At 33.7% G+C, this 23,261-nt stretch overlaps 3 protein-coding genes across 4 annotated transcripts; 2 read left to right on the top strand and 1 right to left on the bottom strand.

The window, feature by feature from the left end:
• Positions 1-19: 19 nt before the first annotated feature.
• Positions 20-3,773, top strand: Pgk (phosphoglycerate kinase). Its single transcript, XM_018445373.1, has 5 exons — positions 20-293; positions 835-1,183; positions 1,831-2,169; positions 2,253-2,472; positions 2,850-3,773. The coding sequence occupies exons 1-5, from the start codon at positions 232-234 to the stop codon at positions 3,125-3,127; spliced, it is 1,248 nt and encodes a 415-aa protein (XP_018300875.1). The 5' UTR covers positions 20-231; the 3' UTR covers positions 3,128-3,773.
• A 4,002-nt stretch (positions 3,774-7,775) lies between these two features.
• Rpn9 (regulatory particle non-ATPase 9) lies at positions 7,776-10,331 on the top strand. Its single transcript, XM_018445320.1, has 5 exons — positions 7,776-7,891; positions 7,975-8,088; positions 8,760-9,086; positions 9,382-9,714; positions 9,932-10,331. The coding sequence occupies exons 1-5, from the start codon at positions 7,776-7,778 to the stop codon at positions 10,197-10,199; spliced, it is 1,158 nt and encodes a 385-aa protein (XP_018300822.1). The 3' UTR covers positions 10,200-10,331.
• A 583-nt stretch (positions 10,332-10,914) lies between these two features.
• LOC108721016 (choline/ethanolamine kinase) lies at positions 10,915-22,511 on the bottom strand. Of its 2 annotated transcripts, none has more exons than XM_018445321.1 (6): positions 21,832-22,511; positions 15,320-15,432; positions 14,149-14,634; positions 13,622-13,868; positions 11,503-11,667; positions 10,915-11,420 (listed from the first exon to the last, which is right to left on the bottom strand). In XM_018445321.1, exons 1-6 carry the CDS (start codon positions 21,856-21,858, stop codon positions 11,307-11,309), a joined length of 1,152 nt encoding a protein of 383 aa, XP_018300823.1. In that variant the 5' UTR covers positions 21,859-22,511; the 3' UTR covers positions 10,915-11,306. The 2 variants fall into 2 exon arrangements, with proteins under 2 accessions (XP_018300823.1, XP_018300824.1); XM_018445322.1 differs by lacking the exon at positions 21,832-22,511 and adding an exon at positions 15,540-15,855.
• Between the last annotated feature and the right edge of the window lie 750 nt (positions 22,512-23,261).

Raw genomic sequence — 23,261 nt, 5'->3', positions numbered from 1 at the left:
CGAACACAACGAGCGTTGCAAAGAATTACAGGAGGTCGCCACGCTCGACGACCTTTCTTTGACTTTGAGACACCGACTTATCGCGGCTTGGCCTCGTCGAGCGGTGGTCGGATTCGTGACGTTACGTGTCTCGTTGATAAAGGGTTAGCAAGGCTTGTCATATCTGACGGTACACGCCTTTTCTTCAGAGATATCGCGTTAAACGGAATAACAAGAGAAAACACCGTCGCAATGGCACTCAACAAGCTCAGCATCGATAAAGTGGAGTTGGCGGACAAGAGGGTGCTTATACGGTACGTGTAGGTTCTCTCTGAAAGGTCTTTTTTCTGCTGTTTTCCTGCTTACTGAATTACACTTTCCTTAATAATATATCGCTAATTATTTGCTAATTTCAAATTTGTACTTATTCCATACAGTACAAATCCATTCCAGCAATGTTGCAGCATGATTACAATGTTTCAGCAATATTGCAGCAACATTGCAACGTTCCAGCAATATTGCAATGACAGCAACAGTGACAGTTCAGCACATAAGGCAGCTTTGCAATTGTTATTCTTAATATAATTAGTTTACACATTTTTAGAGCCAGTGAATTAAAGGCAAGACAAATCGTGTTAAAGAATTTTACAACAGTTGCAAAACTGTTCTCTGTTGAATGCAGTCATTGCTAAAGTTGCAACAATGTTGCTGCAAGTTTAGTGTTGTATATTTTATTTGAATATAAAAGGTGTACAATAGTTCAGAAAAAACAAATCTAAAATCTTTTTAAGAAAAGAGATGACAGCAAGGTACACAAATATAATAGAAATGTAATAGAACAAAATGACTTTCCAGGGTTGACTTCAACGTACCGCTGAAGGAGGGTAAGATAACAAACAATCAGAGAATCGTCGCTGCGCTGGACACAGTGAAATATGCCATTGATAAGAAGGCCAAGTCGATTGTACTAATGTCTCATCTGGGCCGACCAGACGGTAAGAGGGACGAGAAGTATACATTGAAACCTGTGGCCGAGGAACTGAAAACTCTGTTAGGAAGAGAGATTCTGTTTTTGAATGACTGTGTCGGACCAGAAGTAGAAACTGCTTGCGCCAATCCAGCACCCGGGACTATTATTCTGTTGGAAAACCTGAGATTTCATGTCGAGGAGGAGGGAAAAGGAGTAGGTCCTGATGGAAGTAAGGTATGAAAGATTATTTTCATTATTCAAGTATTTTAATTACTTATTCTGTACGATCTGGATCTTTTTTGACACAAGCGAAATTGAACAAAAATAAATTTTATGCTCAAAATTTTTTTGTTCAAATTTCAATTTTTCTTATAATAAAGATTTTTAAACAAATTAACATTTGAGTTAAAAAACTATTTGGTAATATAATGGAGATGTTAGAAAGTAATCCTGAATTTTCTACATTTTTTGAAATCCTAGCAAAAAAAAACTGGTCGTACAAAGAAAACTTTGACTATAGATGAAGGAAGTAAAAATATGATTGCAGATATTAATTTAATCCTTAGTATACAGGATTGGGTTATTCATATCCTATATATTTTTTTTAAGTACTAGGAGCGTTTGGCTAAATAAAGGTCTCTTTTTTTCTTTTTTTTAATACACAACTTTACAAATACTTTCTAAAAATGTTAAAGTACATGTAAGAATCACTTTATAATTTTTGTATGCTTGTAAAAGTGAAAATTAACTTTGAACATGAAGGATGAATTGTATGTAGTAAAGGACCGAAAAATTATGCGTATCAAGAATTAATTCAATGTAAACTATCTTAAAATATGTAAAATTATAATACTTAAGATTAATATATCAATTTATTTTAGATTAAAGCTGACAAAGATAAAGTTGCTGAGTTTAGAGCATCTCTGAGAAAGCTAGGAGATGTGTATATAAACGATGCCTTTGGAACCGCCCATCGTGCTCATAGTTCTATGATGGGAGATGGATTTGACATAAGAGCAAGCGGTTTTCTGTTGAAGAAGGAACTCTCATACTTCGCAAAAGCTCTGGACAATCCAGAAAAACCGTTTTTAGCTATACTTGGAGGGGCTAAGATTGCTGACAAGATCCAATTAATTAATAATCTTCTGGATAAAGTGAACGAAATGATTATTGGAGGCGGTATGGCCTACACGTTCTTAAAAGTGTCCAAAGGTATGAAGGTATGTAATATTTGGTAAGAATTGCAAATGATACTGATATCTGCAATTAAATATTTGTAATTTTTACATTTACATGATTCTAGATTGGAAACTCGTTGTTTGACGAAGAAGGAGCAAAAATTGTGAACGATCTATTGGATAAAGCTAAAAAGAATAATGTCCAAATTCACTTGCCGGTGGATTTTGTGACTGCCGATAAATTTGCAGAGAATGCAGCAATAGGAGCTGCGGATGTTGAGAATGGTATACCCGATGGATGGTTGGGTCTTGACGTTGGTCCAAAATCAAGAGATTTGTTCGCAGGTAAGTACATTTCCTTCATTACTCGTAGCAAATTATTATAAATTTTTCAAAAAATATACAGTAGCTGCCAAAAAATTTTAATTAATGAATAATTTATTATATTCCTCAGATAAATAATCTTTATCTTAATTAAATAAAAGCTCTAATATGAAAGGATTTAATATATATTCTATTTAAAATATCGTGTTCTTAGTTACACATATTCAAGTTAGTTATAACAAGAATTTTATTAATTTATAAACTGAAAAACAGATTAACACAAAAATTATCTTAAAAGTATGTTTTTTTGCCGGAAACTTTTAGCGGCCACCATATATGTAATAATGCGTTAAGTGTTTGACATTAGAAGCATTACTAATTACGTTATCTTGATACAGAACCAATTAAGAGAGCAAAAGTTATAGTATGGAATGGTCCAGCGGGAGTGTTTGAGTTCGAGAACTTCAGTAAGGGTACGAAAAGTTTGATGGATAATGTCGTTGAAGCCACAACTCGGGGAACAATTACTATTATCGGTGGAGGTGACACGGCAACGTGTGCAGCTAAGTGGAAAACGGAGGATAAAGTGAGCCACGTGAGCACCGGTGGTGGTGCAAGTTTGGAACTTCTGGAGGGTAAAGTATTGCCTGGAGTTGCCGCTCTCTCTTCATCGTAAATCTGTCTTCGAAATATTAATGTAAAATAAAATAATGACCAATCGTTCTGTGACGTAATGTTCATCAGTTCTATAGAAATTTAACGAGTAGCGTTCGGATGTTGGGGTCATGATTTCTTCCACCATAATTGGAGTGACAAAGATCTTAGTCGAATTTGGCATTAGAGATTAACGTAGAACAAAGACATATCTATTTTTTATTTCTAACTTGTCAATGTAATCATGTTGCTTTGTTTTTCGGAATCCCAACATTATTTTACGAGAAATATTGAAGTTATACGTTGGCATACTCTTAGATCTCTATGGTACAATTGTATTGTTGTACAGTTTAGTACATAACGCATCAGATGTGTATATTATGTGCGAAATGTAATATACTAAGACAATATATCTTCTACATTAGCTATTAAGGAAATAATTGTAAGGAGAGACAGTTGCCGTTATACTAATAATGTAATCGTCCCTGCACGGTAAAAAGTTCGCTCATAGTTTGAACACAAACTTCGGATTACTCTGCATCGTATTAAAAAATGTAAATATTAACTTTTATTTAATAGAGTAATTATATACTTTCGGCCATCTGTATAATGTCGAAAATAAATACTGAACGCATTTTTATGCCTTTTTTCATGCCTATGTACTAAACGGCTTGACATATGTATATGTAATTGTGAAATTATATTTTTACAGTAAGCAAGTATATACATATACAAGATGTACAACAGCATGCACACAATTTTTGAGGCATTTCTGACAGTTTAAAGAAATTAGAAGGTTGTAGGATGAATATGCATTTATTTCATACAAGCTACAACTTGCAACAGAAATGGGAAAAAGAGATATTTTTAAAATAAAAGATTATATATAACTTTCAAGCCTTATAACTCAAAAAGTACTAAATGAAAAAGAATTTTTTATAATATTTTGAAAAGAGCTCTCGAGGTAAGTTACAAGAATATGTAATGAAAAATGAAATTCCATTTAAAAAGTTAAAGCAACCTTGTCCTGATTTTGACGAAGCCAAGATACCCAAGATCAAGCCATTAATGGTTTGACCTTATATTCCCATTGAAGTCATAAAACTTTTGTCTGAAACATTTTTCTCTAAAATGCACTGTGCAAGAAATATTTGAGGTGGTCAATTAAAATAGGATATCCTGTATATGATTTTATATATTTATATACAGAGTGTCCCGAATTTAAATGTTTAAACTTCGGGAGCGTGTAGAGAATCAATAAACTAAGAAAAAAGTCCTGTAGAGATATCCTTGTTTTTGCTTCATTTTGGAGAAAATCGAAAAAAAAAAACAAAACGTAGTTTTCATTTTTATGCTTTCTCGTTACTTATTCACATTGTATTTATTCACTTGCTTAATGTAGATATTATTCAAAATGTTAGCCTCTTGCTGTCCAATACTAGATGCAATGCTTGCTCGTGTTGCAGCCAAACACTGATCTGGCGATATTTGACTGGTGCACTGCAGCCTCGATTCGATTTCTCAATTGTTCTCTTGAGTTGACTGACGACGAATAAACTTCCTGCTTCAGGACCCTCTCCCCCCCCCCCCCACACAAAGAAGTCCAGTGATCAAATCATGTGATCGGGGTGGCCAAGGTACTACTCCTCCATGTTCAATCCATTGTCATGGATAATGTCTGTCTAGCCAAGCTCGAGTAGTTCTGCCACAATGAGCTGGACACCCATTGAGATGAAACCACATTTCAATCCGTTGCTGCAGATGGATGTCTTCTAAATAATCAAAGAAATCAGTCTCCAAAAACTCAGTACATCTGGCTGCATTTAATCTGTCGGGTTTCTACACGATTTTCTACTTGCATATTTGCTCCTAATGAATCTTGATGAATTGAAAATGAGCCGGTCTCTCGCAGCTTATTAAAAGTCATTGCAATGACTCGCCGATCCGGCACTCTTCTGTTTGGAAATCGGCGTACATACTCTCGCACCGCCTTCGTAGCATTACCGTTGCAGAAACCGTACATGAAAACCATGTCAGCATATTCAACGTTAGAATATATACGCGGCATATTGTGACAGAAGTAATTCATTCGATAGCTTCTGACACCGACGAGATACTATTAAAGACCGTCAACCCTGGGCAAATTTTCGGCGGAATAAAAAGGACTCTAAGGACCCGGAGGTAATTGAAGGACGCTGACATTATCAACAATTGATATAAATTTGCTATTATTAACATAAATATTTGGCTAATACATTATTAAGGTCCGATTGCACCAACGTTACTTTGACTTTAAGCGAGGTTTAACGTCTCTGTCTTTCTTTCACTTCAAAACAGGACAGAGAGAGTTTTAAGTCTTGCTTAAAGTCAAAGTAACGTTAGTGCAACCGAGCCTAAATGCAAGATTTTTTATTACATAAATGCTCCATAAGTAAATATGCATACTAAAGCTGTAATATTCTATATATTGCCGAAAAATTACAATTTTTTCTCTGCAATTATCATCTCTGTTGATAATAAAACTTTGACGATAACACTGAATCATAATTTTAAAGAAAAATCGAGTATTATTGAGTTTTAAATGCATATACATTGATAAACATGTCTACTAAACTAATAAATCATAAAATTAGTACAATATTATCAATTCTTTACTCTTAATCATTTCAATATTAACAAGGACTCCCGTAAGACCGGAATCAGACTACGCATTGAAGATTGAGATTGAAGATTAAAGATTAAAATTTGACCAGTGAGGACACAGGAATTTTAGCTCCTATTGTTTTAATTGGTCAAATTTCAATCTTTCAATCTTTAATCTCAATATTCAATGCGTAGTCTGATTCCGGCCTAAGGATGTCGGCCTTTAATAGTATCTCGTCGATGCTTCTAACGAATAACTGACGAATTTATAGGAGAAAGGCAGAAATATGAACAAACAAAAAGTTTTCACTTGAAAACGGAATTATTATTATTGTTTTCGTGCACGATTTCAGCAACGATAATACTTTAGAGGTACAGGAACGAAACAACTACGTTTTACCTTTTTTGCGATTTTCTCCAAAACGAAGCAAAAACGAGCATATCTCTACAGGACTTTTTTTCTTAGTTTATCGATCCTCTACACGCTCCCGAAGTTTAGACATTTAAATTCGGGACACCCTGTATATGAAATTCAAATTGATACATATAAGGTGTTCGGTAAAAACCATAACAACGCTTAAGGGTAGATTTTCGAGATCATTTTGAGACGAAAATTCTAGTACCAAAATGTCGAGAATACAATAGTTTTTGAATTATAAGCATTTGAAGTTAGCAAATTATACCGTCTAAAATCGGAAACATGAGGTTTGTTCGCGTCGCAAGCTCAAACATGCTCCAACATGCTCCTACTAGGGGTGCGTTCCACTTGACGCTCACAACGTTCACGCCCTTTACGCCGCGATCACTCGTTCCACTAGCATGAGTGTGCCAGCAAGTGGAATGAACTAGAAGTGATCTGTGAGCGTTATCAAAATGGCAGCCAATATTTCACGATTAATGTTTATTATCTGAAGCAGCACGTCGTGCATCGTTGGCGGATAATAAAATATCATACATCTTATCAGTTTCAGAATCGTATAACGTAACTTTTTCCATTTTTAATAAACAATTATCGAGCAACCGTTAAACAAAATATGCAATCAAAATGGCACGTTAGATTTGTGACGTCATACGCCCACACGCTCACGCCGACCCACCTCTTCAGTGCGAGCGTTGCGAGCGTTCATTTCAATCGTCTGAAGTTAGTCGTTATGGCACTCAATGAACGTTGTGAGCGCCAAATGGAACGGCACAATGAGCGAATTGGGTGATGCGAGCGTCAAGTGGAACGCACCCTATAGCTCCTACTCATTCTATCAAGCGTTGGAGTGAGTTAAGTCTTAAACACAATAGACATAGGCAATAGGTACAGACAACAGGGAGTAACGAGCCGTCCAATCACAGCTCTGGGATATAATATCGAACTTATACTCCAGAGGTCTGATTGGACGGCTCGTTATTCCCTGTTGCATGTGCCTATTGCCTGTGTCTATTGTGTTTCCAGCTTAAGAGCTATGGTAGGAGCATATTGGAACATATTGGAGCATGCGACGCGACAAACCTACAATAAAAAGCACAGGCAATAGTAACAGGAATTAACAAATTTCAACCTATCAGAAGCTATGTATACTAGAATGGACGCTTTCTGATAGGTTGAAATCTCTTATTCTCTGTTCCTATTGCTTGTACTTTTCATTGTGTTTCCGGCTTAATACGCATACTTAAAGTGCGTTTTCATGGGCGTTGATGCGCGTAATGCTGGATTCACACTTGCATTCCGATGAATTTTGCTTCGTATTATCGGAATCCTGTTTTCTGATTGGATGCAGAGCATTTTACGACGAAAATCGGATGCAGTGTGAATCCAGCATAAGGCCGGAATCAGACCAATCACAGTTGATTATTCTTCTCATATTCGACTGTAATTGGTCAATTTTCTACGACTTAAGACCTTACGACTGCTACGACTTTTATTGTAGACCCCGCATTACCTTCTCACTGCGCATCGTCGGAAATTGAAATGTCCACCATGCGTCCATGAAAAAGCATGTTGTCATTCGGGTTGTATCGCCGTTGTATCATCAAGTATGGCGGCGACCGTGGCAGTGAAAGATCTTAACACTTTTCTCAGCCAAAAGCAAAATGTTGCCGATAAAGAGCTGGCCGCAGAGTGGGCACAGCTTGAGGAGCTGTATGGCAAACGGTAATACAATAGTACAATATTTCGTGTAAAAGGATTTCACAGGATAATGAAATGTAATGATAAACCTCCTCGGTGACTTGCAGGCTTTGGCATCAGTTAACGTTGAAACTGGAGACATTTGTGAAACACCCGGTGCTCCAGCAAGAAGATAATCTCGTGCAACTCTATGCCAATTTCTTGTCGACCTTTGAAAACAAGTGAGTACTACCGATTAGGCTATATGGCTGAACAGCATTGCATACATAATGTGCATGAGATATCATTTTATCCTTGTTGTTTGCAGTGTTAAACAAGGATAAAATGATACCTCATTATACATACAATGGAACGCAGCCTATATTTAAAAAATTAAGATCCTATATGATATACAATATACATCCTCAGTCTCTATATTAATTTATGTATTGCTCTTTCTTAATCTTATTTTATTAAACAACAATAAAATATTAATAAACTGACAATGAGATCATTAATACAGCGCGGTAATTGGAGCGCAACTCATATAATATATTATCAATAATTTTACATTGAGTATTGATACAAACTTATCGAACGTTTCGGTTTCTTTCAAACCATCATCAGCAATGCCATAGATAATTTACCATCAATATCTTATAAGATTCATAGTTTGCAGTTGTTAAAAAAACTGAAACGTTCAATAAGTTTGTATTGATACTTAATGTAAAATTATTGATAATATATGAATTGTGCTCCAATTACGGCGCTGTATTAATGCTTTCATTGCCCGTTTATTAATATTTTATTTGAATTTCGAGAGCCCTATTAAATAAATTTTTGTTTTTATTTTATTAAGATTGTTCATGTTTTCGAAGAATAAATCCTATTAAGATTATTCATGTTTTTGAAGAATAAATCCATTGTCGTTGGTGGAGATACTGGCGCATGTAGTCCCACAATTGCAAGATAATCAAGATGCGATTAAATTCTTGGAGAAGACTGAGGCAAAGGTCCAAAGCAACAATGAAGCTATTGCCCTTTGTAAAGTTCTCAAGGGTCAAATTCTGTTGGATAAACTCAATAATCAGGAACAAACGAAGAAGATCATAGAGGAAGTAGAAGCTATGTTGGACAACGCCGATGGCATTACGACGGTTCATGGACGTTTTTACCTTCTTGCCAGTCGGTTATATAGATTACAGGGCAAACACGCGGAATATTATCGTACAGCGTTAAGGTACTTTTACATATATTGGAACAATTTTATCTACACATATTGAAGCAATTTTGCCTCAAATAAGGATTTCGAGCGCGGAAAAAATCACGCATGTATGCGCGGGTGAAATCGAACCCGGATGGATTGCTAATCCATGGATCGAGAACGGAGCCACTCGACGCTTCATATCATACTTTTACACATAACATATATAAATTCATTATAAAAAGATTGCACAAAATCTATAATTTTTGTATAATTGATTAGAACTGATGCGAGATCTTTTTCATCGAATATTCTTCTTATTATCATTAAGGTATCTAGGTTGCATTGAATTGAGCAGCTTGAACAGACAAGAGCAAGAACAGCATGCTTTCTTTCTCGGACTTGCGGCGCTTCTGGGCGAAGGCGTCTATAATCTCGGAGAGTTACTAGCACATCCAGTCTTGGAATCGTTAAAAGGCACGCCGAATAACTGGCTCGTCGATTTGTTGCAAGCCTTCAATGCCGGTGATATCGTTGCATTGGAGAGATTGAAGCCACAATGGAGCAAAGTAGCTGATTTAGCGGCACAAGAATTAAAATTGAGACAAAAGATCTCATTACTGTGTCTTATGGAAATGACTTTCAAACGGCAAGCTAACAATCGGTATGTATAATTCAAATATTTCAGTTATGAACATGCAGTACTAGAGCTGCATTCACTTTGGGCATCTTCCTTCAACATGTGATGAGCGATAAAGATAGAATGAAGCTTATAGCGCGTGAACACCCAAAGTGAATACAGCGTGGGTTTCATATTCTCAAAATAATTTACTTAACAATAATATAAATAAAATATATATATGTATATGTTTCTCATTTAGACAATTGACATTCACCGAGATCTCTCAGGAGACACGTCTACCTCTGGGCGAAGTAGAATTATTAGTGATGAAAGCTCTTGCCCAGGGTCTCGTACGAGGTGCCATAGATCAAGTGGCGGGCACTGTCAATATGACTTGGGTGCAACCACGTGTCCTAGATCGCAGCCAGATCGCCGGAATGGTGCAACGTCTTGATGGATGGTGCAAAGATGTTAGCTCGATGGAGAAACTCTTGGAATCAAGGGCTTCTGAAATCCTCACTCTCTGAGAATACAGACCACTTTTGGTTTACTCGTTTGTTGTGTCGGCAGAATGTTGGTTCGCATACTCGCAATTATAAAATCAGTTTCTTAACACGTCGCCAATAAATACGAACAATTATTTATTACATGTGCACTTAAAATCCTTTGTGTCTCTCTTTTCTCTTCTTTCGATTAAAAACGAAACAGGTTGGTATTAATTGTAATTTTTTTATATTAAGTTATAAGAAAATACAAAATAGAAACAAGAAGTAAATATTTTATTTGGAAATTGGTGAAAATACATCGTTCTAATTGTCAGTGCAATTTATGTTGGTAAATATCGGTAATGAATGCTAAATGCTGTCTTCTTTTGTATAATATTAAGTACTTGTACTTAAATACAGTTCACAAGTTATACAATTTTAAGTAAAAATAGCATATAGCAAATATATTACTAGTCCTATTTACAACTATCTTATACGTATTACATGTAACAAGTAAACAATCAAGCATTGGGTTCGATATGATTGGCAACAATTTGGAATAATCTTATAATAAATATATAAAAGCTAAAAAGTGAATGTGTCTTATGAACTTTTTCACAATTTGAGCACACGATTCCGTACACTCAGAAGCTTATTCAGATTTTTTCAACTTCAATCCCTTATTAAAAAGGAACAAATTGTTTTTAAAAATTACTCTAATAAATATTAATAATTTTATCTCATCATTTATCTATTGAATTAAAAAAATTAAGTACATTTTAGTACTCTTTTGATTTAAAAAATTAATCGTTAAAGCAGTTAAAAAGTACTGAACGAAGATTCATACGTTTAAGTACACGCTTATTCTATATCACATGATTGACTTTCCATTTACTCTCGATCTTGCTATCCTTGCTCACATTGTGTGTTGTATACAATGCACCTGTTGCATTGGTTAGCGAGGGGCAGCGGACTACATTATTTCATGATGTATGAAATAATGACTTTACTCAATTAAGAGTTATTCGCTGCTCATCAGAATTAATGCCATCAGTTAGAATCGATGGATTAAACAAAGCGAGCTACCTATGTAGCGAAATGTTATATAAATTTGCGAGTGCATCGTCCCTCTTATTCAATCTTGCTCTTTCAGTCTATATCTATAGATTTTCTCTTTAAGGTGTTATCCGAGCCTGGTAATCCAGAAATAAGAAACTTTTCTTTCAGATACATGTAATTCTTCAATCTGCAAGCAGCATAATCCTGAAACATGTAACAGTGCCCATATAACAGATTCAACTGGATATAGTCGAAAAACGAAGATGAGTCAAAACAAAATACATACCCAGTAGCCAAATGGAATTTGTGAAAGTTTCGCGTTTACGATGCTCCAGAGACCCCAGAATAAGTGACTAGCTAGAGAGAATATCCTTACTTCCATCATGATGCGCTCTTCCTCCAGAGATCCTTCTTTGCCCAATGTTCTTAGATAGGCTCTTATGAAGTTGAGCTGTCGAGAGAAAAAACACTTCGTAAAAATTGTACAAAGAGAAGGCATAGAGGGTTGCCCTATACTCATGTACTTTGATTTATTTTATAACTATATACACTACCGCTCATGGAAGTTCGGACACTCGCATAAATTTTATCGAATGATCATGTAAAAAAATTAAGACAAAACAGCAATTGTATTATTTTTTAAATGTATCTTAGATCACTTGTACACATACTAACAATTGAAAAGTATTATTTTTAATTTTATATGACAAAATGTTATTTCGTAGAACATTGATAGTATAATCGGTAAATTTTAAAAATTCGCTTTTGACATATAGAATTAAAAATAATTTATAAAACTTGCTAGTCTACATTTGTGTTCTCTGTGAGCAAATTTTTGAAATTTATTGATTATATTATCATATATGTTCTACGAAGTAAAGACAATACTTTTTGACATATAAATTAAAACTAATTATAAAGCTTTTGTAATTGTTAGTATGTGTACAAGTAATCTAAAATATATTTTAAAAAATAATACAATTGCTGTTTTATAATGTCTTAATTTTTTACATGATCATTCGATAAAATTTATGCGGGTGCCCGAACTTTCATAAGCAGTAGGGTATGTATATAATATTTTAATAGATTTATTAAATAATCTCTTAATATAAATTTCTATCTCTTAATAAAATTGATTCGTATATTAAAAATACTCATTGAAATATATGAAATTATATAGTAACTAGTTTGTTGCCAAAATAACTTTTACAACACATTAAGAATATTGTACAGTAATATGAACAAATTAGACATACATAGAGCTCGAATTACTAACAAATAAAATATAAATATCAGGCATTTGAAAAAATATAAAAGGAATAATTTAGGATACATGACAATGTAAAATATAAAAACGATGTGTTTTATCGATTATCAATGTAAAAAAAAACGATATGAATTATTTATGCCTATTTGTTACTGTCAGAAGATAAGTATCTTCTATTTATTTAAAGATTCCCATTCAATATTTCACGACAAATTATCGTCAGTAGCCTGAATTGTGTTTAAAAAACCGTTTGCAAACTTAGGTATGAATTCAGCACATATTAATTACGCATACGGAAATTGTGTCAATTAAAGTTCTCCAATGGAAGATAATGCACTTTTAATAGCACAGCTATCCCGAAAAGATACGTTCGAAAGGGTACGCAGGCTATTATGAATTGACTAGTGAGGAGAGTGTACAGGTACTCTAGAATCGTAGATGAGCGGATTGGTGCTGCCAAGATGGTGGTACCGGTGGCACCCTGGTTCCCAAAATGTAGAGCACCCACAAAGTCGGAATCCATCACAGCACAGACAGTTTCACATTGCCGGCCGATTTTTTCTCTGTTTGCAGGCATCAGCCTTGTCTTGACGGATTGCGGTCCTGTGAAACTAATATATACACACGCAGCACACGCCAAGCCGACACCCTACCTACTGTGTCCTGGTACAGTACCGAATAGCATAATAATTGGCAACCGAAAAGTTGCCTTATCGCGTCATTACAATATCGTAAAATTTCGACTAACAATTTATTACATTACATTTTTACGATGATTTACGTAAAATTCACGCATTATTTTTAAATTTGTATCTCTGAATCAGATGTGAACGTCAAATAAATATCAATCAAATTGTAATCATGAAAAAACAAAACATAAAAAAAAATAATTTCTTACCTATTTACAAGTATGAACTGTCGATATGAATTACTATGAGAAGTTTTCTGTTGTTTACTACAATTTCCCTTATCGAGTTCATGCCTAATATACATACTTATCTTTTATCTATGAATATATTATCAGATTTAATCCGCTTACGAAAAAACTCATGATATGATAACACTGGATGAAACATATTGAACAGATACCTTACCCGGATTATTTCATCGCCCAAGCCTTTCTTTAATTCATGCTTACCTTTTGCTCCTTCGTGGGACCAGCGGCCGGACGTTCGTGAAAGAAAGGATATTCTGGTGCTGTATAGTCGTATTGCCATTCGGCGAAATGATTGGCGATATCAAATCCTCGGTAGTTGTAGGAACAATATTCGAAGTCAATGAGTACTAACTTGGGCTTTCGCGTATTTTGGAGTAGGAGTATATTTCCCTCTTGCATGTCATTGTGGCAAAATGTAACTGGATACTTTTGCTGCGTTATAATTGTTCTGAAAATAGAAATGAGAAATTATTTTAGTTTCAATTTATGATTATGTTTCAAGCTCAACAATATTTGATCCAGTTTACATTTTATATAACTAGAAAATGTATTTAATATTTACATACTTATTAAATATCAAAATCTCTAACCTCTTGACTGTATTCTGCTTTTTTACTTATTTGATTTATTAATATAGTGGTCTAGTGAAACTTATTGTTGGAAATTAGAAAATCTAAGTTTCCAATATGTCATTGTCTTCTTTATAACTCTATATATCTCCTACTTACTTGAACCAATTGATTTCGTGCTCAAAATTTATACATTTTATTGTGCTAATATTCTCCAGTTGCCGACTATCAATGTCCTCATTATCAATGTTTTCGAGAATGTCTGTCGTCGTGTTGAACCAATTATTTATTGTGTCCCATAACCACGTGGGCTCTTTGCTAATTGGTATCTGCATCATGTGTGTCTGTCCCATTTTTTCTGCGATCAGTAGACTCAAAGTTGAATCTGCCAGTTCCTTCGTGATTAAAGGTCGAGCTGGGATGTATTCCTCTATACGGCCACCAGGAAACACTCCATGTAGCTTGGGACCCAGTCTCCTTTCAGACAACAAAGTGAAGATAACAGATTCTGTAATGAGTCCTTCTAAGGCTCTTTCTCCATGCACCTGCCCATAAAGACGTAACAAAACTTGACGAGGTTCTCCCCTAATTGGAACCGTTCCTTCAGGAAGCTGGACGTTGTACAGCCAATTACTTAGACCTCCACTGAAAATTACATATGTTTTATCACCTAACTGTCGTCATAAAATATGTAACATTATCACTGTTGTTTTATCATAAAATACGCAATTAAGACTACATTTGGGAAACACGCTATCAGCACTATTGCTTCATTTCTGTCCTTGTTTCATGTCTAATAAAGATAAAATGACACATTAGTTGATATATATAGCATGCTCTCAGAAAGCTATCTAAATTGCTTTTTCAGACAGAACAACAGGTCATGATATATCAAAATGAATTGTTATTCATTAAAAAATTACTCTTAATAGTCGTTTTGGAGCCATTCTGACACCATTTTGATGACTTATGTTTTGCTTGGAGTGTCATTCTATCTTTCTAACATATAAATATATATTCTCTGTACAAAAATATTAGGACATAATATAATGTCACATATATATTGGGTGCTTTTCATTTGACACAAGTCGACACAAGTGTTGTTGTACCTTTAGACGTTTTCCAGTAATGAGACAGTATAACAATGTGAATCATTACATCCTTGTTGTTTGCCAACATTAAACAAGGAAATGATTCACTGTGTTACACTGTCCTTGCTAGAAAACTTCCTTTGTTATTCACTGAATGTCAATAAAGATAGAATGAGGCTTGTGTCACTGAAAAGCATTCTCTCTGTATAAAAATACAAATATAAAAAAATTTCACAAACCTAACGCGTTTGAGGACAATATTTTCCGCTGTAATGTGCTTCCATACACCATGCAAGTAATCTCGACAGATTCTCGCAGCGGTTTCCCTCATCTCGGGATTCTTCTCCGACATCTGCCATAAAAAAAAAGATATCACTATTGCGATGAATGCTAAACGTATGAAAGAAATCATATCTTCTAATTGTAATTTCTTAAAGCTAAAGCACAATTTTCTCTCACCGGCTACAGATAATTCATCTAAACGATTACTTGGCGAGGAAGGTACGTAACAAGGGTAACCAAGAAATTGAGACGTGCGATATAATTACTGAGATAGTTTGTCCGTTTGTTTGTTCAGCGAGGCATGAGATCGGATTTGTGATAATTATATATGAAGCAAATAATGTAAGAATATCATGCCAAAAGACGCGATCGTGCATATGCAATCGAGATCATCTGCTGTTGACAGGAAAAGCGCAACCAACGCATGCGTATGCGTCATGACGTCACGTCATTACAGTGGATCTCAATGCACGTTTCACGGGCTGCAACCTTGAGTTTCTATCCTTGAACGTTCAAAGCTATTTCTTAATGGGCTAAGAATTCAAAATTAATTGTAAGAATCTCTGACTTCGCAGACGCGACAAATAAAGCATTCGCGGAAAAACTATTGCGAATGTCGTTCTCTGTAGTTTTCTTATAATGAACGCAAACCCAAACCCTTTACATCTCTTGACTGTGAACATATTGGTGGACGCGAAGAAAAAAAAGTCCTGGAGACTCCTATATATTTTTAGATGTAAAAAAAAAGGGAGACGAAAATAATTGCTTTCCACTCGATGTACTTGCTGCTGTACCTTCTTCAAGCATCATTGCGTATAGAATCAATTAAGTTTTTTCCACAGAAAAGTAGCTTAAATAATTAGTCGAAAAATTACAAAATAAACAGCAGATATCTTCATACGCTAAAATCCATTTCTATGTAAATGAAATTTAATTTCGGTTCAACTTACTCTCTATGTTTTTCTAATTTTTAGAACTACAATTTAAGAAGATAAATATAAATTAAATAGAGATTAAAGTTAATAATCTACAATAATATGTAGAAATTAATCTATACATTTTAGTAGAAACCCAAATAATATGCATGTTGCATAAGACATCTAAAAGACGTCTTTTAGATATCTTATGCAATATAAATGTTATCTGAGAAAACATAAGTTCTTCTGCTAAATACTAAGCTTTCAAGATTTAAGCATTTAGACGATCTTGTATAAAGAGATCACTATTTATACATATAATCTGCTATTTGATGTAATTATGTAAATATTTGTGTTAAGCAAATGTTTCGTTAAATTTTCTTTCTTACAATGTTTATCATTGATGAGTCATAACTGTTGCTAAGTCTTTACGATTATAAATGTATCTAGAATTTCAATTGGAAATTAAAAAAAATTTATCTTCACATAAAATTCTTCAGTCTTCAAGAATCTTCAGCAAATTGGACAATGAGCATTTAACTTTTCATCGTAAAAATAATAAAATTAATTGTTTCTCTTTGCTAATTTTGGGGGAGGGGCGCAAGTGTCCCCTCTTTGCCTACCATGTTTATGATCTCTGTATAAAAATCGAGAAACGAATAAGGTATCGATGATAAAGTATTCGATAACAATCTCTATTTATGCGATATTGAGCATTCCCTTGACCGCATTTTAAACTTGAACGTGACAAACGTTTTTTTGTAACAATTATGTTCCGCTTATAGCGCGCGAGAAGGATTTGCATTTTTCACATTTTTATCGAGTCTTGAAGGAAGAAAACATAACGCAGAGTTTGGAAGATGCAAGTAAGTAATTGAAGTAATCTTCTATAGTTTAATTGTTTTTACTTATAAAAAAAAATTACGCAACTGATAACTGATGAGCGTCAATTAATTCAACAGTATATATATGTAATTTTTTTTCTTCCAGATCAAATGACGTTGTAGAGAATTAAAACGATGATATTTCTACGATTTTCTATTGCATTAATGCTTCGTGCAACATTTAGGAATTTTTCTTTTTTTTTATCTTCTGCAAACGCGAAGCTTGAATATACCGGGTGTTCCATTCTTAAACTGATTTCTTATCTACAAATTTCTTTTATCTCTGATCTTTTATCTATTTCTTTAAATTTCAATAATTTGATCAATTCACATAAAAACTATTAACAACTTTTTTTATTCTCAATTCTTTTTTTAGATCTTTAATTTTAAATCTCGATGATTTTATCAATGCTTTCCACTAGTAGTTGCATAATCTTTTTCATAAGAAAGATAATAATAAAAGATTAAAACAAGATTACACAAACTTCGCATTATTATTTAATTTGGATTCGATTTTCTTCTAATAAATACATCGAAGAACTAATGCTTTTTTTCAATAAACGTTTGCAAATGGAAAATATTTTCTGGAGCCACTTTTCTATATATACTCTTCTATTTCTATAATTATCCATCCGTCTACAAACGAATTTATCGAACGAAACTTATACATTCTACCCAGTATGTTTAATTTCGGGACAGATATAGATCATAGGATTAAAGTACATTTCATCACGACACATGCAGTTTTGGCTTTACATTCTACATTTAATGATAACATATATTAATGTACTGCGTACATTAATCTGTCTGCTGAGATAAATAGTCTGTAATTTATGCGCAGTTCAGGAATTTGTAATGTCAATGAATAACCATAAGGTCTCAGAATCTGTTTTTATGATTTTCAATGTCTATCTCGGCATGTTTATTGTCAATAAAAACTATATACCTACATATTCTGAAGATTGGATACGAACTAGACTGTCGTACGATAATTTTTCAGGTCTGTTAATTGGATATAAGAGAGAGAAATCCGAGAACCTCTCTGTCGTGCAGCCAATTAACACGCTTGAAAAATTTGTCATATGACAAATGTAATATTAACCCTAGATTTCTAGAAAAATATTGTGATTATCGGATGATAGATAAGCGAAAATTGATAAGCAGTAACATTCTACGAGAGTGCAAAATTTATTTAAGCCCCTTTCATTCATATACAGTTATATGTAATAAATGTGTATATTTCATCAGAAATATTCTACGTTTCATGATAAGTTATTTATTTCGTTATAAACACTAGTGCAAATTTTTTTCAGAATTGTTATTGAGACACTTCAGAAATACTGAGAAAGTCTACATTTTTTTCTAGAATTCTACATGTGAATTTTAAAATAGTTCAACATTTCTAAGATTCTCGCTCTATAATTTCCGATGAAATCGTATAAAATATGAAATTTAAGATATTTTTTTCAGAAATTATATAGGATGATAAATTTTAGAAATGTTAGAATATTTAAGAATTCATACACATGAAGGATCCTAAAAAAGATAATATAATCTTTTTCAGTACTTCTGCTCCAATTTGTATAAAAAATCTGAGAACTATTTTTTTCTAAAAAAATTGTAAAATTATTTAAAAATTCTAAAAAATTCTGAATTTTATATAAAAATTCTCAGAAAAATGTTCACCAGAGAATTTTGTATTTCTGTGAAAGACAGAACTCGCGAATCGAAAAGCAAAGAGAACGAGAATTAGAATGTATATCTCCCTCATGTTGATCTTTGTATATTCCTCTGCACCTATGAAATTAGATAAAGATACGTCGATATCAGGAAAGAAGACGGAGAAAAAGAAAGAGGACAGAGAAAGCGCAATAATTAAAAGGATTAGAAAACAGCATTAATTTTAACGGATCAATATTAATTAATTAATGTATTTTTTTTAGTTTTTGGGGAAATCGAGCAGATTCAAATGAAGTGGAAAAGCGCAGCGTTTTAAAATCGAAAAAAACAACATTAATTTCAATGAGTAATCATGTATCTTTTTTAGCTTCGGGGAAATCGAGCCGATTAAAATTGAAGTGAAAAAGCGTGGCATTTTAAAGAAACGAAAAACAGCATCATTCCAATGAGTAAACATGTATTTTTTTTTTAGTTTCTCGAGGAAATCGAGTATACACGAGGTGGAAAAGCGTGGCGTCTTAAAGAATTGGAAAACAGCATTAATTCCAATGAATAAACACGTATCTTTTTTAACTTCGGGGAAATCGAGTGGAATAAAAATGAGGCGGAAAAGCGCAGTACCTTATTAAAGGGTTGGAAAATAGCATCAGTTCCAACGGATAAATACGTCTTTTTTTCTTTAGCTTCAGAGAAATCGGGTAGATTAAAAGTGACGTGGAAAAACGCATCTTAAAAGATCGGAAAACAACATAGGTTCCAAACAAATATTTTTTTAATTTTGGAAAAATCAAGTACATTAAATAAAAGAGGTTGGAAAAGCGTGACAGTTTAAAAAATTAAAAAACAGCATTAAGTAATTCTAATAAATAAACACATTTTTTTCTAACTTTGGGGGAATCGAGTAAATTAATACTCGTTTCCATCCCCACCCCCCCTCCCAATGCAGATTAATTTTTTTTTCCACTGGAAAAACTAGTGCAACACAGATACAATTAAGTATCTACAAATCGGTTTACATATTTTCAATGTTAACAAATAATTTAATCCTTTCAATAATACGAGGTTATCGTGACAATAAAGAATATGTAATTTAGAAATGTGCGAATCAAGTATTTGTGAGGTCAAATCGAATCGAATTTTTGATAATATATTTTAAAACAAATCGAATTAAATTTGAAACTATATATACATCGAATCGAGTCGAATTTTTTTGATTCGAATACGAATCGAATTCGAACTAATGGATCAATTCTATAAGCAGAATCGTAAGACTCGTAACGTGTTCGGTAACGGCATAAATTTTCACAGATGTATACATTAAAAGCTAATTTATAAGTAATAAAGTAATTTCAATAATGTTCCAAATTTTTTAAATAAACAAAAAAAATCATTTTCAAGTTATGAGTTGTGCATAAATAAAGTAAATAAAATAGGCGATTGATTCGAAATAAAAAAATCCACTATGATTTGATTCGATTCGATCCGAAATTGAACTATTCGCAGATCTTTGTACTTAAAATGTAATTAAAACGGTTAAATTATTCATTGATATAACAGAAAATAATTATTAATACTATAAATTGATTTGCATTCAAATGCACTCACTCAGTATGTACTAGTATTGCATAGTTTTAATGGAAAACGCTATTATTCATCTTTTCCTAAATTATAAAACTAGAAAAAATGAGTAAGTTGAACCGAGACTAAAGTTAATCCTCATTGGTGGAAACGGACATAAAAAGTGAGGTGAAAAAATAGTTAGGCATAAAAAAACAGTCTTAGAGCATTGGTCCTAAATGTATATTTCTCTTTAGCATCGGAGAAATAGAAAAAAAAATGCAACGCAAAAAGTCGTTGCAAGGTCGAAGGAGCAATTTCCAAGAAGCAATTAAAACGAGATGATTAAGTTCCTAAAAGCGCATGTTACGTGAACTAGAAAAAATTGTTTCGAACAGTGAGAAAAAAATGTACTAGATTTTAATAAATCATAAGTTTAATATTTAATTTTTAATAAATAATAACATTTTAACAATATTAATATAACATTAATTACAATATAACATTATTTACGGAGAATAAATATTTGCTACAAAATAATAATCAAATCAAATTAATAATTCTTGTATAAAATAAGTATACATTTAGTAAGTGTTCAACTGGCACTATTCAAACAAATATATTTACTAAACTTTATTATATTTTTCTCTCTACGATGGAAATTCTAAAACGCAGCGCATCTTTTTTTTCAGCGTCAAGAAAATGAGATAGATAAAAATTAAAGCGGAAAAATACAGCATTTAAAGGAAAAATAATAGTTTTAAATGAATGCTTATCTTTTTAATTTTGAGAAAATTGAGCAGATTAAATAAAAGAAAAGTAAAAAAGCGTCTTCAAGAATCGAAAAACAACATTAATTCTGATAAATAAACATATATTTTTTTATCTGTGGGGAAATCGAGTAGATTAAAAATGAGGCGGAAAAATGCATCGATAAACAGTCTTAGTGCATAGAAACAACATTAATTCTGATAAATAAACATGTATTTTTTTATCTGTGGGGAAATCGAGTAGATTAAAAATGAGGCGGAAAAATGCATCGATAAACAGTCTTAGAGTATAGACAATATATGTTTGTCTTCAACTTCATAGAAATTAAAACGTAATAAAAAAAAATGAGATGCAAGAGAAGTCAAGGTCGGAGGAGTGTTTTTCGAGAAACGATTAAAGCGAGATGACTAATGCCCGTTTCTATCAATGTAGTTTAATTAACTAACTTTTAGTTTAACTCTAACTCTATCTCTTTCTAGTTTTAAAAATTAGAAAAAAAATGAAGAGTAAGTTGAACCGAGAGAAGTTAATCTACATTAGTAGAAATGAACTTCAGTCTCTCGGCAGCTGTATTACGTGAAACTGCGATAGGAAAAATTGTTTCGTGTGATGGAAAATATTTCGAGAATTGTGTAAATGAAAAATATTAAGTACGATTACCTTGTACGCGGTGTCCTCGATACCCATGTCGAAATCCCGTCGGACGTACTGCGAATACACTGAAACGACTGGCTCACCGCTTCAGAAAGAGAAAGAGCAAGACAAAGAGGGAAAATAATAGAAGAGTTGGCGATGATTCTCTGATGATGTGGCACACACCTACCGCTAATTACTACCGGCAACTATGAGCTAACTGTAATCACGAGACGCACCGGATAAGATAATAATATACGTGATTATCACGTTCCGATTCGATTTCGCGAGAGGATGAGCTCGCGGTTAACGTCAAAACAAGTCGAAGGGATCGGAGACTGTTCAGGAAAGGTCGCTATAGAATCGTGTTGCGTCGTCGAGTATTTCCAGTCTCACTGTCGACGTGGAACTCAACTTACTCGACACGCGGCGATGAGTAAAACTCTACTCGCAAAAATTTCGCTTATATACGTAGATACATTTGAGCACTTAAGGTGGAAAGGGAAAAGGATACGACAAGATATGATTGAAGTGTCAAGACCGCTCGGCTTTAAAAATTCTCTCTAAAAGTTCAAGATCACTCCGAAGTCTCCGGAAGCCGTAACCCGTGTAACACCGGTTTGCTCGATCCGCTTGGAATGACGCATCCGCTCACAGTTCAGCTCGGTTCAGCTCCACTCCGCCTAGCGCTTGCTTGATACGGGATACCAGTATACCCACACCACTGGATACCACGCAGCAGTCAGCACGTTTGTTTTTGTCATATAGCTCGTTCACGAGCGCCAATCGAAAGGCGCGAGAGGATCAGCCGGTGGGGTTGAAAACGATAATGCGATGCGGCAATGCGATGCCTGCCTGGCTCTTATCGTGTATAATATACGTCAGTGGTAAATCGGGAGCCTTTGATTTGAACCGCGGGATATAAAGGAAGAAAAGAGAGAAAAATGTGGAAAAACCGAAAGTATAATGCACCGATTGTTACCCAGTGGAACACACGATTGCAATTCTCTCTGTTAATTCTTTTTTCTGTGATTAGCTACCACTGCTCAGCTGCTGACCAGGTCCAAAGTGCACGATAAAGCGAATTGAACGTCGTATTTTCTTTATGCAAATTCTATATATAAGTCTGAGAATCGGTCAAATGGCTACGTTTACACCGTGCATTTAGGCCGCGGCCTATCCCTATAAGCGCAAAATGTTCCTAGAATGTTACATGAATATTATTAAAAAATTAAAATAATGTTATTATAATATTTCGAAAATATCATAAATATTTTTTTAATATTACAGGAGTATTCTATAAAGGTTATATGTCCACTTATATAATAAATCTAGGTATTATATTTTAATATTCCTGAAACATTATTAAAATATTAATAAATATTAATTATTTTTAATTTTGTGCAATTTGAATTCACAATCCAGTAACGAAAAGTTCTTATCAGTCTATGCTGCAT

This window comes from Mycetomoellerius zeteki, unplaced genomic scaffold (assembly GCF_001594055.1).
Source record: "Mycetomoellerius zeteki isolate Tzet28-1 unplaced genomic scaffold, Tzet1.0 scaffold158, whole genome shotgun sequence".
Lineage (NCBI taxonomy): Eukaryota > Metazoa > Arthropoda > Insecta > Hymenoptera > Formicidae > Mycetomoellerius > Mycetomoellerius zeteki.
The sequence above is the reverse complement of the archived record's forward strand: the minus strand, read 5'-3'. Positions and strand labels throughout refer to the sequence as shown.